Source organism: Aethalodelphis obliquidens, unplaced genomic scaffold (assembly GCF_003676395.1).
Source record: "Aethalodelphis obliquidens isolate GAN/ISIS:26980383/991018 unplaced genomic scaffold, ASM367639v1 scaffold52, whole genome shotgun sequence".
NCBI classification, from domain to species: domain Eukaryota; kingdom Metazoa; phylum Chordata; class Mammalia; order Artiodactyla; family Delphinidae; genus Aethalodelphis; species Aethalodelphis obliquidens.
Window position 1 is genome coordinate 6203849 of NW_020837996.1, and position 27346 is coordinate 6231194.

General features: G+C 46.7%; 1 protein-coding gene across 1 annotated transcript in view; it reads left to right on the forward strand.

The window, feature by feature from the left end:
* The window catches only part of SLIT3 (slit guidance ligand 3), a 609330-nt gene that overhangs the window by 376621 nt on the left and 205363 nt on the right, over window positions 1–27346 (forward strand). Inside the window, exon 5 of the mRNA XM_027084345.1 lies at window positions 18204–18275. Within this exon, the coding sequence (XP_026940146.1) occupies window positions 18204–18275 (72 nt within the window). The remainder of the gene's footprint in view (window positions 1–18203; window positions 18276–27346) is intronic.

Consider the following 27346-nt stretch of genomic DNA (forward strand, 5'->3'; position numbering starts at 1 on the left):
CAGATCATGTCAGCGAAGCGAATCAGAATGGGAGGACCGACCTGGTTCTTGCTTCCCTCTGGAGCCTCTGTTTGGTGTCGTTCTTCCCCAGAAATTGGGAGGGGCTTGGCTGGGAGGCCCCAGACACAGTCCTCAAAGGCCAGAGCCTCAGGGGGATCATCGAGCACAAAGCCCAAGGGGAGCCCACCTCCTGCCTCTGGTCACCCTGCTTTAGGGCAGCGTTCAACCCATGGCCTGGCTGAGATCTCAGGACCGGAGTATTTAACCAAGACTTGAAGTGCTCTTGTACATTTCAGACGAGTGCCCCCAAATCATGTACATTCTTTTTCTTTCATTTTCTTTTTTGCATTCGCAGTGTTAGATAATAACCTTGAACCGACATGGCAATCCTTGCAGCTTCGCTCATTCTGTCTGTTATTGGGAGGAATCCGTGACAGGAGTGCAAACTGGCCCAACCATTTCTTCTTCCTTTTTTGTGTTTGTTTGTACGTATCTAGAAGGTCTTCTCTCGGTTTTCTATCCTTAGGGAAATAGGTCATGGTTAGAAATAAATGAAGAAATGACTTAGAAAAGCTCAGAGAGAAAAAGAGTGTAAGGAGAAAGGAGGGAGAATCTTTACATTCTTTGCCACATAAGTTAAAGAGAATAGGCTTTTACATAAGAGATTAAGAATACTTTTACCTGAGTGTTTTGATGTTATAGTAATAGCCTTCTCACGTCATAAGGCCTTTTAACCTTATTCCCTGTTTGGGGTTTTGTTCGTCAGGGCAGAGAGTGTGTTTTCTGTTCTGTGGGTGCAGCCAGGGATTATAGATTATAGATTATTAGGGTTATAGGTTATAGGTTATAGGTTATAGATTATAGATTATAGGTTATAGATTATTAAAAAGCAGTCTCCAAAGGCCCGGAAGAAAGTGAGGGGCGTTCGCAGGTTCAGTGATCTGAGGCTTAGAAAAGTTGATAAAATGGATTAGAATTGAAGGATAAAAAAGACTTCCCAAAACCCAATCCATTCTAAGGTCCATTACTTTATATATATTCTCCAAAATTACATGAATAAAGAGGAAAGAAAGGAGGGAAGGAAAAAACTGGCTTCGGTTCAGAATGTCAATTATGTCTTTTTTAAATCCCCTTTTTACAATGTATTTGACATTTTGAACAGTAGCCAAAAAAGCTATTATAACTATAAAACATACTCACTGGTATAAATCTCGTTCAGCGATTTAATTAAGGTATTGACATGCCTAATTGATACATGTAGGCCAAGACCATTTTCATATCTCATTTCCATATGCTTTCTGCTTTAAGAGAAGTAAGGAGCTGGATCTTAAAAAAAATGAAAAGACTCCCTCCATAAAAATGCTGTAGATTCATCGGTGCCTGACATCCCAGGGGACCACTTCCTGCCACTTTCCTTGATTCAGAGCCAGCTCCTCCTCTAAGTGGCGCTGCTCGGAGGGAAGGTGATGTATACCCAGCTCGAATGCCTGTCAGGCCCTCTTATGATCAATAGGAGAATATTTATATTAATAAAGCACCAAGTTAATTAAATAAAATGGTCCTCTGGGTAAACTTAAGATACTAGAGGAGGGGCAGGGATCGATATATTCTGCCATTTGAACATTAAGTATGTGCCTTGAAATTTTATGGAGCTTTTAAAAACTCGCTTTGTAATGTAAAAAGTTTGAAACCTCTACAAGTTTTCTCTGCCAAAGCCCTGTGTCTGGCTTCCAGAGCTGAGGGAGACAGGAAGCACTGGACCCGCTAGAGATGGGAGCTTAGGAGAAGCCCTGGCAGCCCCTCCCCTGGTCTGGGTAGCTCCCCTGCTTGGGGGAGGGGGGTTTGTCCCAGAGGACAAGGCTGGGATGGGAGATGGAGCCGTGAACTCAGGGAAGGGTCCAGACAGGGAGGATGACACCTCCTTGCCCTGGAGCAGCCTCCCACATTGGATGCGAGAGAGGCCTCGGACCCCCTCCTGTTCTTGGTCTCCTGGTTGTGGGAAAGCCCAAACCCTGGGGTCTTTCGGAGAGGAGGCTGTCTTCCGGCCTCACAATCCCCTGCTGGCCTCCGCCGGATCCTTTTCCTCTTGCTTTTCTCGTCTCTTGTTCTCGAAGCCCGTCTCCTTTATGTGTGTGCGAACATGCCTCCATCCTGTTTCTCTTTGTCTCATACCCATGCAGCTCTCTTTCTCTGTGTGTCTCTGCCTTTCACGGTCTCTTCTGTGCAGTGACTATCTCTGTGCATGTGGGTTTCTCTCTGGCTTTCTTTTTTCTTTTGTTCTCTAGTTTTATTCTATCTCACGGTGTCAGTCTCTTTCTCCCTGCCTCCCTCTTGGTTTTTGTCTCTCTGCCTGCCAGTCTTTCTCTCTCTCTCTCCATGTCCCTCTCTCTTCCCTGTGTCTCTCTCTCGTATCTTATCTATCTATCCATCCATCCATCCATCTATCTATCCATCTCTATCCCTCTCTGCTTGCGTTCTCCTGCCCACCAACCATTGACTTCAAAGGAGATCTCTCATTCGTGGAGGTAGAACCCATGCTAGCCTCCACACCAGCATAACAGAGGCTGACTCTCTTGTTCCACCCCCTTGGTCCTTGAGCAACCGCCTTCACTCTGAGATAGGAAAACGGTCTTGCCTCGAGCAGCCGGCTCCATCTGCACAGGTGACCTTCATTTCCTAAGAGGTGACGTCATACTTGCTGTCTCAAGTCGTCCTCTCCCAGGGACTGTGTCTTCTCACTTACTTAGCTTTGACCTGCAGCACCTAACTCCCTGGGTACCTCGTGATCACCGTATTAATGGTGACCCTTCGTTGAAATGTAAGCCCCAGGACAGTTTTCACAGGGTGGTGAAGAGTCTCTTCTCAGGAGACTAACCACAGCCGGGAATCTGCTTTAGTAGCAAAGTCAACTGGCCTTCCCACCTTGACTGATCTCAGCCTTTGCTCTGAAGGCTGTTTCCTGCATGGCTCTGGACCCCTTGGAAGCTCACGCAAGTCCCCAGCTTCCTTTGGAAGGTGGAGGACTACTTTGGCTTGTTCTGAGTCTGTGCAGAGGCAGCTGGATCAAGAGTCTGCTCACAGCCCAGAACTGTGTTGCGTTGAGGCCACTTCCCAGTCTGAGCCCTGCCTGGGCTGTGATCTTAGCCTCTCCTCCCTGCTGTACCACCAGATACCTTCTGGCTCTCCTTCTTCTTCTTCCTCTTGATGGAAATCTCCTGCCCGCTTCTCCTCTGCACAGCAGTGACTGCACAGCCAACCATGTCCAGCCAGCTTCCTAGGGGGGTTACAGAGAGCTGTGAGGCTTTCACCTATGTTCCTCTCTCTGCCGCCCCACCCTCTCCATCCTCGGGAGAGCCTGGGAGATTCCAAGAGATTGAGTCTCCCTGCAGGACCTTTGAAACACGGCTTTGAGTGGAACACAATTATTGCTTCCTTTGATATTAAGCTTGACCTTGAGTTGCTGTCTTACAGTTCCTGTGTAATATTTTATGGGACAAAGGAGGCAGGGATTTTCTTGTCTTCAACTCAGAGTGTTTGCAGACTCGAACAGATGCAAGCAGTACTCATAATAATTAGTATTTATTAAGTGCTTACGATGAGCCGTGGCAACCAGCAAAGAGCTCTGAACTCATTAGGCATTTTATAATAATCCCCTGACACTTCACTGTCCCCAGTTTACAGATGAGGAGACTGAGGCTCAGACAGGGTAATTACTCATGCAGAGTCACACAGCTAGCAAGAGGCAAAGCTGGAGTTTACACCAAGGTCTTCCAGGCTCCTGAGCCATGTTTTTGATACTGTGCCTCACTGCCTCCTGGGACCTTGACCATATGCAGGACTTCTGGGCTCAGGTATGAAAGGAAAGGAGTTGAGTTGCCAGGAAGAGTGTGGCTCAGGCTGCAATCAATGCACAGTCTCAGAGAGGCCAGGGAGGTGTTTCCCCTTTTTTCCCTCTCCCTCCCCCACCTCTTACCGGGGAGGTCCTGTCCTCTTTGCCTGGGACGGGGGAGTTTATTGTATCTGGCATGAGACTAGTGGCGGCAGTCTCACGTTCGTCACTAATTAATGTCATCTTTGCGGTTTGCTGAGTTCTCCCAGCGCTCACATCCCTTGTCTGGTGCCTTTCAAGCTAAATGGCCAGAAGCAGGTCTGGGATTAAATGTTAGTGTTAACTTCAAACTTGGTGTAAATCTATTGAACTGCATCTATTTTTACATAAATAAGCCAGGGAACAGCATCTATTCTCCTTTCGTCAATACCAGGACAGCCACAGGTGTGAGTTATTAGCAATAACTGTAATTGCTTTGAGTGGAATAGTAAATAGCGCAAGGGTCATGATGAGAAATGTCCTTCTATAGTATTAACATAGACTAATGCCTTAAGCTGCTATATACTTCATCCAACACTGGGATTCCAGAAGCTGGCTTTGCAACTCACAGCACTGAGCTCTTGCTGAATTGCTTTCCTGCTTTGGTAGAAGATAATCTTGAGCCTTTCTGAAACCACATTGATTTTATTGGCAGATGGCCCCTGGGATAGCATCTCACCTTCACCGTAGAGATTTCACTTGTTTGATGGGGTTCTGAAAAGTTACAAGAAAGAACAGGCATATACAAGCCACACTTCCTTGAGCTGCTGCCCTGCATTCCAAATTCCAGCCTCTAGACGGCTGCAGCCCAAGGCAGAGCCTGCTCCTCTGCCCCTGCCGCCTCCCAGGTCTTCAAGAAAACAGGATAGATCGCAGAAGAGTAACCCCAGTGCTGTATCCCCTTAAGTGTGGGAGGGAGGAGTTGTTCAGTCCACAAAACATTAGTCTTAGTGTCAGGCACGCACACAGCATCCAGAGGAATGTGCAAAGAACTCTTTCCTCATCATCAAGTTGAACATTTAAGGTTACAAGGGGTGGACATTGGAAAGTGGCTTCAGCTGCTCCCTAACTACAGTCACGGCTTGTTCTGGGCTGCTTCTCTCCTTCCCACCTCCGCTTCCTCCTCTCCCACCCCCGACTTGACTTCTGCTAATCCTCGGCAGCGGTGAGGAGACTGATCACAGAGCAGATTATCGCAAAGATCATCAAAACTTCCTCACCGCCAGTCATCCCCCTTTTTTTTACATCTTTATTGGAGTATAATTGCTTTACAATGGTGTGTTAGTTTCTGCTTTATAACAAAGTGAATCAGTTATACATATACATATGTTCCCATACCTCTTCCCTCTTGCGTCTCCCTCCCTCCCACCCTCCCTATCCCACCCCTCCAGGCGGTCACAAAGCACCGAGCTGATCTCCCTGTGCTATGCAGCTGCTTCCCACTAGCTATCTACCTTACGTTTGGTAGTGTATATATGTCCATGCCACTCTCTCGCTTTGTCACAGCTTACCCTTCCCCCTCCCCACATCCTCAAGTCCATTCTCTAGTAGGTCTGTGTCTTTATTCCTGTCTTACCCCTAGGTTCTTCATGACATTTTTTTCCCTTAAATTCCATATATATGCGTTAGCATACGGTATTTGTCTTTCTCTTTCTGACTTACTTCACTCTGTATGACAGACTCTAGGTCTATCCACCTCATTACAAATAGCTCAATTTCGTTTCTTTTTATGGCTGAGTAATATTCCATTGTACATATGTGCCACATCTTCTTTATCCATTCATCCGATGATAGACACTTAGGTTGTTTCCATCTCCGGACTATTGTAAATAGAACTGCAATGAACGTTTTGGTACATGACTCTTTTTGAATTATGGTTTTCTCAGGGTATATGCCCAGTAGTGGGATTGCTGGGTCATATGGTAGTTCTATTTGTAGTTTTTTAAGGAACCTACATACTGAGTGGCTGAACCAATTCACATTCCCACCAGCAGTGCAAGAGTGTTCCCTTTTCTCCACACCCTCTCCAGAATTTATTGTTTCTAGATTTTTTGATGATGGCCATTCTGACTGGTGTGAGATGATATCTCATTGTAGTTTTGATTTGCATTTCTCTAGTGATTAATGATGTTGAGCATTCTTTCATGTGTTTGTTGGCAGTCTGTATATCTTCTTTGGAGAAATGTCTATTTAGGTCTTCTGCCCATTTTTGGATTGGGTTGTTTGTTTTTTTGTTATTGAGCTGCATGAGCTGCTTATAAATTTTGGAGATTAATCCTTTGTCAGTTGCTTCATTTGCAAATATTTTCTCCCATTCTGAGGGTTGTCTTTTGGTCTTGTTTATGGTTTCCTTTGCTGTGCAAAAGCTTTGAAGTTTCATTAGGTCCCATGTGTTTATTTTTCTTTTTATTTCCATTTCTCTAGGAGGTGGGTCAAAAAGGATCTTGCTGTGATTTATGTCATAGAGTGTCCTGCCTATGTTTTCCACTAAGAGTTTGATAGTTTCTGGCCTTACATTTAGGTCTTGAATCCATTTTGAGCTTATTTTTGTGTATGGTGTTAGGGAGTGATCTAATCTCATACTTTTACATGTACCTGTCCAGTTTTCACAGCACCACTTATTGAAGAGGCTGTCCTTTCTCCACTGTACATTCCTGCCTCCTTTATCAAAGATAAGGTGACTATACGTGCGTGGGTTTATCGCTGGGCTTTCTGTCCTGTTCCATTGATCTATCTTTCTGTTTTTGTGCCAGTACCATGCTGTCTTGATTACTGTAGCTTTGTAGTATAGTCTGAAGTCAGGGAGCCTGATTCCCCCAGCTCCTCAAGATTGCTTTGGCTATTCGGGGTCTTTTGTGTTTCCATACAAATTGTGAAATTTTTTGTTCTAGTTCTGTGAAAAATGCCAGTGGTAGTTTGATAGGGATTGCATTGAATCCGTAGATTGCTTTGGGTAGTAGAGTCACTTTCACAATGTTGATTCTTCCAATCCAAGAACATGGTATATCTCTCCATCCCCTTTTGACATCTCCTGCAGCTTGAGGCTCAAAGTGTCTCCTTCGGCAGCCAGAGTTTCATTATCTTATATTATCCTAGTCTCCACGAGTGCCAGAAATCAGAAGCAGGGAGATGAAACATTGTCAGGCACACAGCCCCTTTCTGGGTCGAATCCACTTTCCAAATCTGTTGCAACCTCTCAGGCCAGGTTTAACCTCTGTCCCCCCAAACCTAATTATTCATCGGCTTAGCCGGCCTTCCCAGTATAATTGCTCATTCCCATGCTTTAGCTCAGCTCACTAAATGCTTCTCAGTTGGAGAATTTATCTGTGGCTCCTTAGAATGCAAGCCTATTCTAGTGGCGTTACTTCACACGCATGATACTCCCATCAGGCAGGTGGAGGTGGAAAGGTACGACAAGAGGCCAGAGCCCTTTCTAATCTAAATGGACAAACTGGACTCGGAAAAAAAATCCTCATAGCTTGAGATTTATTCTCTGTCATCCTTGAACCAGGCAACGGCATGAAATCATTTCAACTATTTCTTTTATCCATTCAGCAAGTATTTTTTAAGCTATGCGTCAGGCCTTGTGCTTAGCAAAAGTCCCTGACCACATGAAGCTAACAATTTAGTGGGGGAGGGAGGGGACAGTGGGGAAGACCATGTGACCTGACCAGCTCCCCCTCTGGTCAGCGTGTAGGTCGGCAGCAACAAGCAGTCTTTCCAGATCCAAACTCACTTTACCTGTGTGCAGGCCCGTCATTTGCCTTGGTAAAGGCAAGTTAAACGGTGCCCTGGGACGGAGTTAAAAAGGCCACCCTGGAGGATGATGTGCCGTCTCACTGGAGCTTTCTTTTTCTGGAAAAGTTTAGAAGACGTGGAAAGGGGATTGCGTCCATTACAGATACACTCCCTCCTTTCTGATGCCAACAGAAATGGGCCCAAGCGGTAACTGAAAATATACATTTGGAATCCACAAGAGAAACACGTGTAGAAAGCACGCTAGCTACCCTCTTCATTTTTGCTGATTATTGCACAAGCAGATCTTCACCTATGGGATGCTGTGCCTCAGAACTTTCGCTGTCAGGACACCGTCGGGGAGGCAAATGAGGGTACTCAGGTCAGCAATTAATCACAAAGCAGGCCAAGTGCACACACTTCGTTTCAGAACAATTCCGTAAATGCTCCCCCCACCCCCTCACTCACAAGGTTTCATCTCCTAATTGCAAAAGGCTTTGGGGCATGGGAATGTCTTTGTGAATAAGAGCGGACTCAATTTGGGCCATCTCTCTAAAGAAGACAAGAACGCTTCTCCAATTAATCAGCAAATGCTTGGCTCCAGCGTTCGGCCAAAGGATCGATTTACATAAAGCTACTTCTCAAGATGAATTTGCCTCTCCCTCGACTCCTTCTGCATGCCCCTTGTCCAGCCAGCATTAGACATGCTACTGGATTTCAGATTGACAGTGTCAGCTACGACAATCAAATTAGGGATGAAAGCCTCAGAGGGTTGCCAAGAGAGAGGGACGGAGGGGAAGGAGGGGGTGGGAACAGTATGTCAGCCAGGGAGGAGGATGGATTGCACAGAAATGGGCTCCCTTTCCCAAACTCCATTGGCCAGACACACAGCTTCAAACAAAGGAAAATAAAACACCAATCTCCATCTTTTTGAACCGAGTGGACCACTCCTCCCATCCCAACCAATATTGACAAATCAAAACAAAACATCTCATTGTGCGGGGAGCGGGGGGAGTTGGCAGGGGTCTGTCTCAGGTACTTGATTAGATCCTTAAGATCAGATGATTTTCAGCACCAGATTTCTGCACGTGACGTAAGGATACCTGAATCACAGTTTTACTCCCTGAAGGGTACGTTGGTGATGAACGCACAGACTCAAGTCAGATGCCAGTAGTTGGAATCCTGGTGATGTTTTCTGGACCATTTAGTGGCACAGGGAAGTCAGGACCAGAATAGAAGGCACAATTGGGCTGATAATTAGAACTCCCCAATCCCGTCTAATGTAACTCATTTGTCACTAAATTGTGATAATCCCAGAGATTAGTATACTGTTGAGAGGCTAAGCCTCTGTACCACTGGCTGGAGATGATCAGTCAATTATATATAATGCTATTTCATGAACACAAAGAGCCTTAGTTGGAGCTGCATATGATAATCAAATGCAAAAAGCTTCTGTTTGGACTGGAAGTATTGGTTATATCCTGTCAGCCCTAGAAGGGTGATGGTTTGGAAAGGCTCAGATTAATTCCTATGGCTAGAAGGAGATTCTTTGCTCCCAAGAGGGATGGCTGAATGACTGGAATATTTCAATTCATGACTTGCTTCCCCGAATCCAGAAGTTTCTATCTTGACTGGGTCCCTTCCACATTTCCTATTGGTAACCCAAACCCGCCCGCTGTGCCCCCACCACCAAGCAGAACTCCACTGGGCTCCTTTAGATTGGCTCCAACATCTAAAACTCTTTCTCTCTCTCGGCAATGAGTGGACACATAGCTACAGCCTCCAGCTCCTAGCCTTACCCTAGAACTGCACTGTCTCATACAATAGGCATCATCCACATGTGGTCATGGAGCACTTAGAGGATGGCTGGCTCGAATTGAGGTGTACATAAAACACACACCAGATTCCGAAGACTTGGTATCAAAAAAGAATTGTGAAGTATCTCACTAATATATTTTCATATTGATTTCATATTGAAATGATTATATCTTGGGTATGTCAGGTTAAGTTAAATACTTTATTATAATATTCATCTCAACTGTTTCTTTTTATTGTTTTTTTTGTTTTGTTTTGTTTTGTTTTGTTTTGCCGTACGCGGGCCTCTCACTGTTGTGGCCTCTCCCGTTAAGGAGCACAGGCTCCGGATGCGCAGGCTCAGCGGCCACGGCTCACGGGCCCAGCCGCTCTGCGGCATGTGGGATCTTCCCGGACTGGTGCACGAACCCGCGTCCCCTGCATCGGCAGGCGGACTCCCAACCACTGCGCCACCAGGGAAGCCCTTTATTGTTTTTAGTGCTGCTGAGAGAAACATTTTAATTGCATCGGTAGCTCATATGATACTTCCATGGGACAGCACTGTTCTAGAATTAGTGGGTCTTCCCTGGAGGGGTGCTGGCCTCCACACCCTTCAGCCCTTGAAGTGTTTTGTTGGCCAGCACAGAGGGTTATTTGGTTTTGACTTAGGGGAAATTAATTGAAATGGGCCCTGCATTCCCCTAGCTCACCCCCTCACTATTATTATTGTCCACATTCAGCCTGCTTTACTCCTTCGCTTTAACCTGCGAAACCCTAATTCATTTGAGTCTGTGGTCTCTGGAACGACTGCCCAGAAAGGGTGCCCACACTAGTAACCACTCAGAGAGTAAACCAATAACCCTCACTCCATTTTCAGCCTTTTGGAGCAGCTCGTAGCCCTCAGCCCCTCAGAGGATCCTTAAGTTCCACTGTGCTTGAACACCAAGTCTTCATCTGCAGTCACGGCTCTAGATCTGCCGCTCAGCCTGGCTGCGTTGTTCGGCTCACTACCTGCCCTCCCATGATTTCTCCCCTAGATCGCAGCCCTCCTAGAAAACTATAGGAAATCACTTGTCTGTGAGGCCCCACCAGGAATGTCCTCATCTCAGTCAAGCATAGTCTCACCTGCGCGTTTGGGAGGGACAGAGTGCTTGGTTTGCCTCTGCCGTATCTCTGAGATCCCAGGGAGGGGTGTAACCACCCATGAACGCTTAGTTCTTCTTAGTTCACACTTCCCTAGGCAATGGGGTGTCACCGCTGGTACAGTGGTTAAGAGTGTGTGCTTTGGGGCTTCCCTGGTGGCGCAGTGGTTGAGAGTCCGCCTGCCGATGCAGGGGACATGGGTTCGTGCCCCGGTCCGGGAGGAACCCGCATGCCGCGGAGCGGCCGGGCCCGTGAGCCATGGCCGCTGAGCCTGCGCGTCCGGAGCCTGTGCTCCGCGACGGGAGAGGCCACAACAGTGAGAGGCCCACATACCACACACACACACAAAAAAAATTTTATTATGGAAAATTTCACTCTTGTGTAAAAGTCAAGCACAGATTATAAATGTACCCCCTTTATACCCATCACTCAGCTCTAATAAGTATCAACTCATGGCCAATCTTGTTTCATCTATACTTCTACCCAGTTCTCCCTCTTCTATATTATTTTGAAGCAAAACCCAGACATCATCATTTCATCCTTAATTATTTCAGTATGTATCTCTCAAAGATAAAGACATAAATGAAAAGAACAATAATAACGTAGCAAATATATCAAAACACAATACCATGATCATATCTAAAGTATTTTAAAAACCAGGGATCTGTATTTTTTTCAAAGCATCATCAGTAAATTCTGATCAGGTAGATGGTGTGCCCCACTGTGAGAACAGCTGCCCCGTGCCATGCCAACTCTTAATAACATTTTCAAACTGTCCCGATTTTTATCAAACTGTCCACTTTAAAAGACAAATCCATGGACTTCCCTGGTGGCACAGTGGGTAAGAATCCACCTGCCAATGCAGGGGACACGGGTTCGAGCCCTGGCCCAGGAAGATCCCACATGCCACGGAGCAACTAAGCCCGTGTGCCACAACTACTGAAGCCTGTGCGCCATAACTACTGAAGGCTGCATGCCTAGAGCCCGTGCTCCGCAACAAGAGAAGCCACCGCAGTGAGAAGCCCGCGCATCGCAACGAAGAGTGAGTCCCGCTCACTACAACTAGAGAAAACCCACACGCAGCAACGAAGACCCAATGCAGCCATAGATAGATAGATAGATAGATAGGTAGATAGATGGATAGGTAAAATCCAAAATACTTGATGAAACAAATCTGCATCTCTGCAAGTCCCAGTGATTCGGATTGGCATCTTTCCCTTTCCCTGCTCCTAAAAACCAAAAAAGATTTTGGACCTCGAGTAAAACAAAAGTGTGAATTATTTTCCTTGGTGGTTAGGAACAGTCTTGCAGTGTGAATTAAATACAGGCTTCCTTCTTGTTGAAAAGGAAAAAAGAGTGAAACTGCAGCTCTTATTTTTTGAGGTGTCTAGATGTTTACGTTCATATAAAGGAGTCTGTTTATTTGTATCTGGGGTCAATGAGATGCAAGTTCCAGGAGTACAGAAACTTCGTTCTGTTCATTTCTGTGTCTCAGTAGTGTAGCACGTAGTAGGTGCTCAATTCATTTTTTTGTTGAGTGAAGTAAGAATCTGAACTGGCATTTAATCCACCAATATTAGACACCTGAACACTCTGACTAGGACTTTTCTAATGAGCTTATCAAAGAAGGCACAGTGGAAGGAGCTCTTATTGAAATGTTTCATTCAGTAATTTTTCACATCAAGGGAGCAGGCAGTGTCAACTCTTGCCGCCGTGAAATATTAGAAACCCAGCCGGAGCAGTGGGAAATCATTGTTTTCGTCCCCCATTGATACTTTGAGTCTCTGGGTCTCTGAGATAGGTGGCATTTCTTGCAGGAAATGATTCAGGTAGTCCACTGTAACCTCCCTCAGACAGAGGATGCTATTAACTGGACACTCAGCTGGAGGTACCAGGGCTTCCTAGCTGGGACATATGTTTGGGGCTCATTTGGTTTTGACAGTGACCCAACTGCAAACATATAATCTTGCTTTCGCCTGCACAAGAGATTCACCTTTTAAGATAAATCCTCCCCGAAGCCCACATTATAAAACCCCCAGGGAATAATTTTTCCTGCATATCTGTCCCTCCTGCTGTATCAGATAAGGTAAGCAAAACAATATCTTTCTCTTTGGATCCTAGAGCAGAGTGATGTGTCATGGTTACCATATTTGAGGAGTTGGGGGTAGGGGATCAAGGTTCAGCTTTGTATAGGATGGTAGCATTGAGAGTCCAAGAAATTTTAGATTCATAGTTTATCCATCAGAAATGAAATGAGTTTGGATTGATACCTACTGCACCAATGGGCGGTTTCTTCCTACTAGGCTTTCCATTACTAGGAAAGTAATTTTAATACATACTCAGGCCAAAGAGAATCAGAATCGCAATTCACTGCCCTGATCCCAAATCCAATAAAGGATTCTAAATATAAATGCTTTTAGGTCATCCCCTCTTTTAGTTTGGCTAATCAAGAGTTGATGGATTTTTTCTTTTTAATGTTACTAAAAAGGCATTTGATTCGTCTTAGTGCAAAGGGTTTGGGGAGGTAGATAAAGAAGGTACCAGATTGGGTTGCTCCAGTTTCCTTTGCTCAGTTGCTTCCCACCCCCTACCATGCATGGCCTCTTGATCCTTGATCCTGGATATGTCATCTTTCAGGGGTGATTTCTTTTAATCTTCTGAGATGAAAGATTTTTTTAAAAAAATCTTTCCTGATTTAGGAAAACTGACCTTGAAGCTTTCTTATGAAATGCTTTGGTTTGGATCCCTTGGGTTCCCTTTGCTGACATTGGCCCCCATCTCCTGATTCTTTGGACTTTGCTGCTGAAAGTCGTGGCTGGGAACTTCTTCGGCAACCTGTCCTTGAGTTGCTAGTGTCACTTCATCCAGCCTTATGGAGAACAGGCAGAGCCAGGGAATTTGCATTTCTCCTGGGTGGTCTAACCAAGGACTGTCTGATGCTGGGCTACAAAGACCCAGATCCCTTGGTTAGAGACAGGAGCTCCCAGGGTTTGGGGCTGAGACCAGCACTTTACCTCATTGTCCTTTATTTCCTTCTCCATCCTATTTCCTCCATCCCTTTCTTGCCTCTCCCAGGAGTACTTTGTGAATCCATCACTTGGCCAAGCGTCTGCATCTGAGCGAGCCCAACCTAAGACAGAACTTTACTCCTGAATCAACCTCTCCTGTTTTATCCAAAAGAATCTAGAGTCAGATATGGATACTCGTATCTAGATGACAGATGAGGGGAAGTTTAACCTCCCTCAGACTTTATGGAAAGAATATTAGCAATGTTTATGTGTTCTATGCTTTGCAGAGTTGTAGGCATATGTCCTGAGGATAGTGCAAAGGGACATTTTCAGCGACGCAAATCCAGGGCTAAATGGAGGGAAAGTCCAAGAAATACATGCAGCCTTTCACTGAATGCCTCCAGGGTTCCAGGTTCTGTGCAAAGGATACACATACCAATTCATTTCATCCTCAGTATTAATCTGCAAGAGATCAGTAAAATGAATAGCCTCACTGTAAAGATGGGGAACCTGAGTCATAGAGCCTTTCAGTAGTTTGTGTGATCGTACAGCTAATAAGTGGCTCTATCCACTTCCCACACAAGAATTCCGCAATTCTTGAGGAGCTTCCAAGTCCCATTCTGAACCTTCGGAATAATTCGACACAGACCTCTAGGAGCCATAAACTTCCATTTAACACAGACAGGACTTTCTGGTAGCATGAAAGTGACCGAGACAAACGCATTGTCCCCACCAGAGCAAAAAGGAGAGCATTTACCTGTTTCTTGCCTTGCCTGGTAAACGTGGGGAGGTAGGGGTGGGGTGAAGGTTGGGACTGTCATTCACTGTTGCTCTGAGAACAAAGCATGTCTGACATTGCAGGGAGAGCCCCGGGAAGCATTTCAAAAGCTCCACTGGAACTAGACAACCTTTCAATCCATTTATCAAAGCGTCTGCAGTCCCTGTTTCAAGGTAGATGAAGCAATAATAAATTTGCGAAGAAAGTTAATCTGTGTCCAAAGCATTTTAGTAAATTAAAAAGGGGGGGGATGTTGGCTGGAAGGGGGATATATTGGTTCTTGCCAACTCCTATTTGACTTACTGTCTCCTTAATAAGTCCTCTCTGGTCTGGTGTTTTTGGATGGAATGATCAGCCAGTTAATCATTTTCCAGAAGCAGGAAAATGCACTTTAGCTAATGCAGTTCGCCTTTCTTTCAGAATCCTAATTATTTAAAAAGGCATCCCAGTCAGGCACCCCACTTCCCAACCAAGAAAGCCTTTCCCACCAGCCATCTTCCTTTATTTCCCCAGAAAATCCCAGCTCACCATTCTTTCTCTCACCCTACTCCAACCTCATCCCGTTCATCTAAGGTTAAAAAAAAGAAAAAGCAAGTTCCCTTTCAAACCTGGTCACTTTTGAGCCTTTTCCCGCAGGAACAGGGAGGCACTAAACCCCCAACAAGCAATTGACCAGAACTAAGCTAGTGGGCACTATGGATAGATTTTGTTATTTTTATTTAAGTGTCAGCCGAAAATGGTGGCTCTTGTCTCTCTCAAGGATAGTACTTAACAATAGCTCCATGCTCTGGCATCACGCTGAGATAAACACACTATTAGGAACCCCCACAAAGGCCCCGAGATAATTGTGAAGGGACAGTTACCGAAAATGAAGCGCCCAGCCCTGAACCCTCCTCCACGCCCCATCAGTAACACCATTAAAGCTGTCAGTTTGTCAGCCCACTGGAGGTATTTATGAAATCAATGTATAGTCCTGCGGGTGGATGGCCGCGGTATTGTTAGCCAGAGAAGAGAGGCTCAATGGAAAATAAAATTAATAAAATTTACAAGCAGATTGTCCTGGGTAGCAGATAAATTCCCTACAATCTACTGTTTCGCTCAATTGCGGCAGGAGGAAAGCCATGGCAGGGAGACGGAAAGAGCTGTACTTTCAACGAGGCTCCTGAAAGTAGGAGCAACCCTGGGTATAGTTACAGCGAGAAAATAGTGAACGGAAACCCAAGTGGCCGTCCCATCCAAGGGCAGGATTTTGTCTGTGTGACCGCTTCCGTGGGAGACTGCTCGGCAGCTCCATCAGATTTTTCTGCTTAAATACGGCTGTCCTTTCTTCATCCCGCTGTACTGCAAACCAGAACCCTCATACAGTTGCTCTTCTTTCAGTATACCGGGGTGCCTTAACCTCAAAGGGTTAATGCATAATTGGGATAGGTACCCCTTCATCTGGCTTCCAAGCGTTTTTAGAGCTGATCGTTCTAAACGTCTCTCCTGTATCCTCCACCGGCCCCTGATTTTGATCATTAGCCGTTTGCCAGAAGTGTGGCCTGAGCTGTTTCCCAGAGCGGCCACAACTAGCATACGAGCCTCGGAGGCTAGCGGGCAGGGGCTTGCTGTCCTGGAGACCAGCCTTCGCTTGGCAGAAAAGACCGGGCCCATTGTGGCTGCCGGAGCCTTGGGTATAGCCCAGATGCCTGGTGGAAATTGCATTAGTCAGATGACAGGACCTGGGCCCCTTTCTCTTGGAGGCTGATGGAGAGCAGAGGAGTGGCCTTGGTGACACTGCCTGACCTCTACTGTCATCGTGGGCTTTGTTCAGCGCCCCGACTCCAGGCTGGAGCCCTGCTCATTGAATCAGGCCCAGCCGGGGGAGCCTGCAGTGGGGCTCCCTGTGCATTTGAATTTACTTATATCAGTCACAGGCAGAGGAAACTGGATTTGAGATGGGGAGCACCCTGTTATTCAGCCCCAGGATTTCTCTCTGTATTTATCTCTGCACCCTACCCCAACTCTGAGCCTTGCCTGGGTATCTAACAGCGGCCCCAGACAATCCCCACGTGTCTTGAGTTTTAGCCCGCCACTCAGAGTTGCCCGCTCAGCTCAGCCGATGAGAGCAGAAAAACGGGCTCCTCTCTTCTGCTTCCTGTGTTTCCTCCTGCTTCCCAGCAAAATGATGATTTAGAGGGCCCAGGTTTTAGTGGAGGATGGTCGTCTGACCTCTCTTTCCAAATATATTTGGAGTCATCTATAGCTTTCGATTAGGTGCCCCTGGAAAATCAGTGTGGGAGTGTCCATCCGTCTCTAGGACAACACGGCAATTTAAGACGCGTTTCCCCTGTGACCCAGCACATTCTCCTTATAGGACTTTTATACCAAGGAAGTAGCTGTACAAGTGTCCTCAAAATGTGTGGGCAGGAAAATTCATCCTGGTGTTTCCTTAAATGGCAAGTAAATAAATACCTAGCGCCGTGGGATCATATAGCCATCTATAGAATTGGATGAAACACAGCCATTAAAAATGTTGGCATAGGGGCTTCCCTGGTGGCGCAGTGGTTGAGAGTCCGCCTGCCGACGCAGGGGACACGGGTTCGTGCCCCGGTCCGGGAGGATCCCACGTGCCGCGGAGCGGCTGCGCCCGTGAGCCATGGCCGCTGAGCCTGCGCGTCCGGAGCCTGTGCTCCGCAACGGGAGAGGCCACAACAATGAGAGGCCCGTGTACCGCAAAAAAAAAAAAAAAAAAAAAAAAATGTTGGCATACATGTACTGTTAATGACAGGAACAGATGTTCTCAATATAGTATGCGAAAAAAGAGGTTAAAACAGACTACATACTATGAGATCAGATTGGTAACATTTATATATATATTACTCCTAATTGGTAACAGTGGTTGTGTCTGGGTAGGTAATTTTTTACCTTAATATCTGAAGGTTTTTGTGTTCTTTTGAAAATAATGGAGATAGATATATATATATATATATATATATATATATATATATATATATGATTGATACACATATATATGCTTGATTACTTACTAAGACCCCAAGCAAGTTTGGGGTATGAATGAAAACAAGTGCATGTGTTTGGTCCAGCAAAAAATAAAACTGGAAAACAAAATGAAAAAAAAAAAAATGCATGGGTCTTAGGAAAGGATATTGAGGCTTTGGGGATTCTTAAAGGGGACCCTGGTACAAGACTTGGGTTTGAGCCAGCTTCAGGACCTGACACTTTGTCCCTTCCCCTCCCTACTCAGAGCAACATGTTAGCATTGCTAAATGCTACGTGAGGTGCAGTGGGACCCCCATTTTGGGTGGGTTTGTGGAAATGCTATTTGAATTCATCATGCCTGTCACTAGCACGATCCAGGTGGCCCCCAGGGGTGTCTCTGGGGCTCTCGAAAAGCAGAGAGGGTCATCCCCCATCGGAAAGTCAGGATGGCCAGGCTCCATTCCAATCTCAGATGAGAAAGGCAGAGAGAGTCCCTGAGAAGATGGGAGATTGAGTGGTGTTGACCCTGCGGTGGGGGAGGGATGCTGTGCGGAGGCGGAGGAAGGGGTCATCTCTGGGAGGTGGCAGAACAAGAGAATTGGGTGTAGTGTGTGTGCTACAAATAACCCAGCACTTGGCTCGTGGCCTGGAGGTGTGAGACCACCCACAGAGCCCGCCCTGGAGGCGAGCCGCTGGCCTGGTAACCATTTCAGCAAGGCCATCGCTAGAAGAACAATGTGAAGGCTTGTAAGCAGCCTGGGGCCTGAGACTAAACAGTCCCCCAAACACTCCTGACCGCAGAGGCAGCCTCCAGAGGGGTTTTGTTCTCATAATGAGATGCAGATAAAGCCGGGCCTGGGTCCTTCATGCCTGTGCCTCTTCTCTTCTTGTTTAGAGATCTGAGCGAAAACCAGATCCTGGGGATCCCGAGGAAGGCGTTCCGAGGCATCGCAGACGTGAAGAACCTGTAAGTGATGTTTTTGTTGCTTCGCTGCGGAAGTGGTTCTCCGGCCAGAGCAGGGGTGAGGGGCACGGGACAGGGAGGGGGTATCCCCGTGACTTGTGCCCTCAGTCCAGGCGCCTTTGAGACAGATTGAGGGGTGTGCTTAAGTGGTTTCCAGGGAACACACGTCGAACACCACGGCAGCTCCAGGGAGTCTTATCCTTCTCTGGAGATTTGTCCCCAGCTATGAACACAGAGTCCCAGACCTGAGTCCCAGCCTGGCCGCACTCTGTGGGCCTGGGGCTCAACTCAGCTTCTGCCAAGGTCATCACCTTCTATAAAATAGGGATGATAGCCTGGTGGGGTATCGATGCCAACGAGAAAATGTTTTTTACGCTTAGTGCCTCGTACATAGTAAGTGTTCTGTAAATGGGAGACAAAGATGGTAAAGATCTCGCTGTTAGGATCTTGTGAGGGAGAGTCAGGACTTGTGTCCCAGGATCATGGGGAGACATAGCCAGATCTACTGCACTAGGTGCTTGGGGTTTTTCTTAATTTTTATTTGGAAATAATTATTGATTCACAGGAAGTTTCAAAAGTAGTAGACTAGTCTGTGTTCACTTTTACCCAGTTTCCTCCCAGTGGTAACACCCTGTATAACTCTCATATAATATTAAGCCAGAAAATTGACATGAGTGCAATCCACAGACCTTATTCTTCAGATGTCCCAGTTTTACACACGCTCACTTGTGTCTGTGTGCACACATGTGCGCATGTGCAATTCTGTGTCATTTTATCACGTGCAGATTCCGTTGCCCATTACTGCAACTGATGCAGAACTGTTCCATCACCACGCTTTTGAACTTGCCAAATAACCTTTGTTGTTTCCTACCTGGCCCCCTGCTGTCTGCTGCTTATCAGGACTCCCGGGCCCTTCCCTTCGCGAGGAGTGTGCCTCCTGAATTTTCTGTCCACACCACTGTGCCCATGTGTTTGGACAGGGGTACAGAGAAGGCATTTCTGCCCACTGACCTCCTCCACAGGCTTGCATCCAACTTGAGAAGTCTTGAAGGAGATTTTTTTAAAAACTGCTTTAGCTCTTCGTTCTCCCTGTAAGTACTGCAGGGATCTTGGCGTGCCGGGAAGCTGATGTTGGCTTCCTGATACAAGCTACGTGCCTCCCCTTTGCTGAGAACCGAGCAGAAAGCTTTAGGCGTTTGACATGCAAAGCACACCAGAGGGCAGAGGCATCTGGGGTGCAGGGAGCAGGGAACAGAGAGCACTTTGCAAGGGGCTCCAGACAGCAGACTACCCATTGCTTCATCTGGAAGCATTTGCCCACAAGCAGGAGCGGGCCGGGAGGAGCAGACAAAGCTGCAGAAAGTGTGACTCGAGATGGTGCACATAAAGCAAAACTAAGAGGTTGTGTTGATTAGCATCCCAGAAAAGCAAGACGAGAGGGAACTTACAGATCCAATAAAACCCCACAGATCAGCAGTGAGAAAATTGAGGACCAGAGAAGGGCAGTGACTAATGTAAAGTCACCCAGCTTCTTGAGGGTTGAGCCCTAAATTAACATCTTACATACATAAAGTGGTATATCTAGCCTATCTCATGGCTCTAATTTTAAATGGGCCAGTTAATAAGAAAACATACTGTGGTGATAGATAAGCAGGGCTGTGTAATTACCAGCTACATTTTTGATTCTCAAGAAAGTGATTTAGTGTCACAGTGGTCCTCAATAGTTGCTGGGGTTTGGGGGGGTCATTGTTGTTGTTTTCCTGTACTGTCTCTAACTTCACAAAGGCCTCAGGAGCTAAACGTGTTAAGAGTCCGCAAACTCAAGAACTACGGACAGGCCCTCCTTCTCCACCTGGATGTGTGTCCTAAACAGCAAGGATCTAGTGGGACAGGGGAGGAGAGTAAACTCACTGCTTGAAGGATGAATTAACCAACAAAACGAAAGGGGTTGGTTACTTCACACTTCTAATCAGTTCAGTCACCATACTCTGGGGGGCCAGAACTTCTAAGACCCAGATGTGTAATTCTCAGGTGACTTACGGTATAATTGGGGACAAGAAACGTGCATACGAGAGGAAGTTTAATAATTTAACAGTCCGCAGCAAAATGGTCCAATGAGTGGCCAGGCATTATGAAGGACTGTCAGAGCTCAGAGAAGAACAGTAGTTTTAGGCAGTGTCGCCCAAAGGGTGGCCATCTGATTAATCTGTGTCTGGTTCCCAGCTGTTCTGCGTACTGAGTCTGTGACCTCGGGTACAGTACTTGACACTTCTGAGCCTAGATTTCTTCCAGAGGGAGAGGAGGATAAGAATTGTACCTAACCTCTTAGCGGTCTTGTGAAGGTGAATGAAATGATGTGTATGAATAACTCAGTACTGTGCTTGGCATGTGGAAGGTGCTTAGAAAGTTCTAGCTACTATTACTGCTGTCTTCCTTTGTTGTTGTTATAATTGTAAAGACTTTCACGGAGCCCGGAATGATGATTGGAATTTGCCGAATGAACAGGCAAATAGTGTGTGCAGAGTGGGGAGGCAAACCTATACGAGGTGTGTTTTAAGGGACCTACGCCGAGCCGTCTCATGGGAGTGGAGGGATTATGACGCGGAGTAATAGGTGATCAGGTCAGAAAGAGAAGTGGGGACCAGGTGGTGGCGAGCCTCGCCTGCAAGGATTATGGACTTTAGATGTAGGTACTGAGAAGGTGACTAGCTTCCGATCTGGGAAAGGTCATGATGAAACCATTGATTCTGGAAGAGGAACCTAGGACAGGAGAAGATGGAAGAAGGAGGAGGCCGGTGGGAGATGAGGCTGTGGTCCGACGTGAGGGATCAGGGCTCGCAGTCAGGAATGAAAGGAGGAGCCCCCAGTAAGACGCCAGTGGAGACCGAGGCAAGGGAAGTGGCAATCCACGAGTTACTAGAGGCCAGGGAAAGGAAGGGGAAAATGATGAGCTCCATATTTGGAGGACACCGAGAATGATCGCACATTCCCATAGTCATTCATCCACGCAGCCCTCAAAATGTTTTTCGAGCTCCTACTACGTGCCAGTTCTGGGGGTAAATGCGGGAAGTAAGATACGTATCTGTGAGCTCTGCCTTCTTGGAGCTCCCACTCCACAGAGGTTGAAAGATCAGGGGAAGAACCAGGCTGGAAGATGATGAGTTGAGTGTAAAGCAGTGTCCCGTCTTCCACAGGCAGTGTGGACGGAGCGTCTTCTATGTGTTGGTGAACTTGACATCCTGTCCTGTTTCTACTGGTTATGGGACTTTGGTCTGTGACCACAGCTACATCTCTGGTTTGACTAAGAGGGAGTGAAATTAAATAATCCTGTGGCCTTAAGAGAAAATGAAGTGTGGGTAATTGGACGTATAGGACCCAAGCTGAGGAGCAAGTTCGAGAAGGGAGGCATCTGGGTAAAGGTTGATGACTGAAGTTGTGCATTGAAATATGCGTCAGTACCTGTAAAATACGAGACGCTTTGCGGAAATTAAATTTGTATAAAACCTGTTAAGGAAACACCTTCCTCCGACCAGACCTCAATTACCCACTTGTAGAGATTGTCTCTTTTGTGAGTGATGAGTAGTGAATTTTAAACCTCAGGAATGTACATCCCTATCATCGATCTGTTTATAAACGACCTGCCAGCCCTCGAACCTTCTCCATCACCTTGTGTGAGCTCAGGGAATATAACACTCTTCTGCTTGTTACTTAAGTAAAATAAAATAGGAGAAGATGATAAATTATTGGAATGTCAGGCTTGAAATACCAACTGGGCCTATTCGTGATACCATATGCTTCACTAAGAGGAGAAAAGCAAGGATTGGCTATTTCTTGTTTATAATTTTGTAGTTTTGATATGGATTTTCTTTGCTTGTCCCAACAGTCCCCCTCAAGAAGGAAGAGACTGTGTTACCCCCATTTTCCAGATGACAAAATTGGGGGGTTTTTTGTTTGGTTGGTATTTTACTTTTTTTTTTTTTTTTTTTTTTGCGGTACACCGGCCTCTCACTGTTGTGGCCTCTCCCGTTGCGGAGCACAGGCTCCGGACGCGCAGGCTCAGCGGCCATGGCTCACGGGCCCAGCCACTCCGCGGCATGTGGGATCTTCCCAGACCGGGGCACGAACCCGTGTCCCCTGCATCAGCAGGCGGACTCTCAACCACTGCGCCACCAGGGAAGCCCCAAAATTGAGTTTTGATCAGTGTGTATAATTTAGTAAAAGTCAGCAGACACCATTGGGCCTAGGCCTCCGCACTTAGCCTGCCCTTTGTAACCCACCCAACCGTCTTCTGGACTCAATCCATAGACATTGCTGTCTACCCAGAGCACTCCCTACTGAGCCATGCTAGCAACAGGAAAAAGGAAAGAGTAACCAAGGAGGCTGCTGGCAGTTGGAGGCCTGATTCACAGAGGCAAGTAGGCAAGCGTACAGCTGTTGTCACAGGCAAGAGAAAGGACCCAGGGGGGTGTTTGAACCTTGTAATACTGGTGCTGGAGGGATTTGGCGCCCTGCCCCTACCCAGGCAGCGGAAGGAAGCCCCTAATTGCTTCCTGCTTCTCCAGAGAAAAGAGAAAGTAATTAGCTGGGGATACCACTCTCTGCAATTACTAAAAGCTGGTTTTATGGGCTGATCCCACTCTGCTGCCTGTCTAGGAGGGGGAAAGGTGCTATATTTAAAGGGAGATGAGATGGATAGATTGATCTGGAGAAAGAGGCACTCGGGTAGACTGACCAGTAGACCAACACTTGACATGCCAGTATTCCCTGCCTACCATATGCAAATGCCGTGCTAGAGATTGGGGAAGACACAGTGAGAAAAAGAAGGGGAGAGAGAGAGAGAGACAATTGTAAGACATAGAGATAGGGGGGAAATGAATTGGACAAAAAGAGAGATGACAAGCCACAATCCCACAAAGCATAATAAGAAAAAGACAGAACCAGTATAGATTGTTTTTTAAAAAAAATGCCCCCTTGCTCTATCTTTCTCAGCAGTTATGTTTTCCTCTGTTTTTCAGTTTCTATTTGCGAGGACTCTGTAGGACATGCATTCCAGAAGGGAAAATCAATAACCCCTGTCTCTGCCAGCTAGCAAAATTTGGAACTGATGGTTTCAAAACAAAGCTGGGCAGGCGGCCTTTGTGTTTCCTAGTTAGTCTGAGTTGCTGCACTGCCCTCCCGCCGGCCCCCAGGAGCAGGCGGTAACCTTGTGTGTGTTTGGGCGGGGAGGGGGGAGGGACAGGAAGTGCCCACTGGTTGGTGGCATCTCTGTCTGCTAATCTCAGCAGCCGTTCACTCCATCACTGCACCTGCAACAGAGTTCACGCTCCTGGTCGTGCCCTGCAAGACTCTACACGATCTGGGTCTCCTCTCACTCACCTCGTGCTTCCCATGCTCCAGTCCATCCCTGAACACCCCAAGCTCCTTCCTGCCTCCTGGCCTTTGCACTTGCTCCTCCCTTTGCGTAGGATGCTAAGCCCTCGGACCTCCACACAGTTGGCTCCTTCAAATCGTTCAGGTCTCATCTCAAACGTCACCTCCTCAGAGTGGCCTTCCTTGACCCATCGAAAGCAGCTCCTCAGCCCCCACTGCCCTTCCTCTCTATCCCACTACCCAGTTATATTTATTCAGAGCACTTATCACCCTATGAAATGATCTCGTTCATCTATTTGTCACCCTGTCTCTGGATGTCACACAGAATGAACATGTGTACACAGGGACCCTGTCTTTCTCAATCACTGTGGAATCCCCAGTGCCCAAATGGCTCATGGCAGAGAATAAGGTAGACTAAGAACTAATCCAATGAATGTATTTGTTCTTTCATTCCCCAAGCATTTGTGCTTGGCCTATTACACATGAGAAAATCATGCATTATTGTTAAAATGCTTAATATGAAAATGATATTATAAAAAGAATACGACACCGTCCTTGTACTTGGAGAACTCACAGTGTGGTGAGGGGGCAGACTAGTAAATCAGTGGTTGCAGGACAGGGGCCAGGATTCCATTGGAGGTAAGGACAAAGATGTGGGAAAGCCCAGAGAGACAGGCCTGATTCTGGCTTCACTCAGGAAGTGACATGAGTTGGGCCTTGAAGGATGAGTAGGAGTTCACCCAGGGGAAGGGCATTCCAGGCAGAAGGAACAGCATATGAAAAATCACCAACCTATGCAAAGGGACAGAGGTATGTGAAAGAGTTGAGGCTTGTCAGAGATTCGTGGCTGGAGCACAGCGCGCAAGAGGAACAGTGAAGAGAGTTGAGGTTAGTGAGACAGGAGGTGGAAGATGTGGGAATGACGGTCAGGGAGGACCTTGAACACCTGATCCATATGGCAATGGCAAGGGGGATCCAACGAAAAGGTTTTAGTAGGGGAGCAGTGTGATCAGATTTTCATTGCAGAAAGACAGCTCCAGCATCAGTGGGGAGGGTGAATCGCTGAGAAGCAGAGACTGGAGTCAGGGTGGCCAGCAAGGAGACTTGTGCAGTTGGTGAAAGCTTATAGTCCTGAATCAAGCAGGCAAAGCGGACCTAAAGAGGCAGCGGCAAACTATAGAAACCCACGGGAGAAAGCCAGCAGGTCCTGGCAGCAGACCGGATGGGTGAACTGAGTGCTTATTCACCAGGGCTTAGCGGGGCGGAGCCAGAAGACCGGAGTTGTGCCTGCCTCTCCTGATAGAAGCGATGTTGCGATGTTGCGTCTTGGAAGGGGAATTTGGGAAAATCTGCTCTCAGGAGGCCAGCGGATGCCGACGTGTCACCTTCCCGAGGTGCAGAAGGTTTTCTACCCTCTCCTTCTTTGCATTCCTGACTGCGTGTGTCGGGTTCAGAGGTGCTACTGGAGGCAGTTGGACGTCACCCCAGTTTGCTAACTGCTACCCAAATAAGCTGTGTAAAGAAAGGGATCACAGCAGCCTGCCTGACTGCCTGCCCCTTCCCCCCTCCCTTCTTCCCCACTTCCTCCCTCCTCCCTCCCTTCCCCGCCCCTCCCTTCCTCCCCTCCTTCCTTCTTTCTTTCCACTCTCCCATTTTTCCATTCTTCCTTCCACAAACCATCATTGAGCCCTTACCCTCGCCAGGCCCAGAGCAAGTCCTGCAAAAAAAAAAGATGAATAAGCACAGTCCCTGCTTCTCGTCACAGAGGGAGGCCAACAGATACACAAAGAGTGTATATAATATGATAAATACTCCCCTAGAGCACTCTTCTCTCTCTGGCCCCCTGGCCACCAATGTAAGTGCTCGATAAATACCAGTTGATTTATTAAAGTAAATCCTCTGAAATGAGAACAATAATAAAAGAAATGGGTAAATTAGACTCCATCAGTCTGAAAAAAGATATGATACAGTGTTGTCCAAAGGCAGGATGATGGTGGTGGTAATTGCCCTTTCCCAGAAGTTGCGCCTAGAATTGGAAGCTGTATAGGCCACACGTAGAATTCCTTCCAGGCCAGGATTACACTGTTTTATAGATTGTGTTAGAGGTCCTCTGTTGGGCTTTGGATATTTCTCATAACACCCCACCCTAAGTTCTAACTGCCTTCTTTCTGAGTCATCTTTCCCCTCCAACAGCCTGCGAGCTATGCAGAGGGAGAAGGTGAGTCTGTCTTCCTCACTGTTTTATTCGGAAGAGTTAGTTTTATGCCTGGTTCATCGTAGGTGCTCAATAAACAATGAGTAAGTGGGTGACTTTCAGAACAAAGAGGCTCCAGCATTTAGAGGACGGCTAAAACCCTGAGTTAAAGAGCATGATGACATCTCAGAGCAAAGAAGAATAAAAGCAGAGCTGCAAAAACCAGCCCAGAGAAGCCTTCCTGTTTTTTCAGGATAATGGAGACCATTATTCTGGCTCCAGCACTAAAATTTGTTATCTGGGACATTTTTATTTGTCGGCAAAATTCTTTTTTTAACTCATCACAGATATTTAACCCCTCTGAGCACTAAATGCACAGCAAACAGGGGTTTACAACAAGCATGTAAACTAGAATCACATCTTTCCTGTGTCCTGGCAAGAAGGCACAGTGATTCTGGGCCCCTCTGAGTTAGGTTTAGCGGTCCTATGAGACATACACTGTTTTTGTTTTTGTTTTATAAATTTATTTATTTATTTTTGGCCGTGTTGGGTCTTCATTGCTGCACACAGGCTCTCTCTAGTTGTGGCGAGCAGGGGCTACTCTTCATTGCAGTGCACAGGCTTCTCACTGCGGTGGCTTCTCTTGTTGCGGAGCACAGGCTCTAGACGTGCAGGCTTCAGTAGTTGCAGCACGCAGGCTCAGTAGTTGTGGCTCACGGGCTCTAGAGAGCAGGCTCAGTAGTTGTGGTGCATGGGCTTAGTTGCTCCATGGCATGTGGGATCTTCCCGGACCAGGGCTCGAACCCATGTCCCCTGCATTGGCAGGCAGATTCTTAACCACTGCGCCACCAGGGAAGTCCCGAGACATACACTGTTGACCTGAGCTTTTGCCTGGAGATTTGTAGATCCAAAGAGAAATGAAAGGGTCTTAGGAAGAGGGGAGATGATTGTTACAGTAGAGATCATACTTTGAGACTCTAGTAGCTATTGCTGTTCTGATTCTCTGTGTCATCGGAGTCAATGTAATACAGTGGTTAAAAGTATGAGTTTTGGAGTCAGACTTGATACTTCCTTTTAATTCCAGATTTGCTGCTATGACTTATGTGACTTTCAGAAGTGACTTACCTGTCTGAGCCTCAGTCTCCCAATCTATATAATGGAAAAAGTACTAGTGAGAAGTAAAATAGGGAAACTGTGTGTCCTGCATATGTGCATAATACTACTTTACGGTTTGCCCAAAGCCTTCATTGGTATTATTTTGTTTAACTCATGCAACAGCCCGCCAGATCATTAGGGAAAAGTTTATTAGCCTCTAGGTATAGATGGGGAAGTTGAGGCTCAGAGAAATTCAGGACCTCTCTCAAGGCAACAGAGCTAGTCAGTGGCAAGGCTAGGACAAGTCTGGAGTCTCGGTTAGTGCTTTTCTGAGTGGTTAGCTAGGAAAAGCTCTGAGGTTTGACAAGCACAGAGTGCTGGCTTGTAGGAAACAGCAGGTACAGATCAGTGGAGA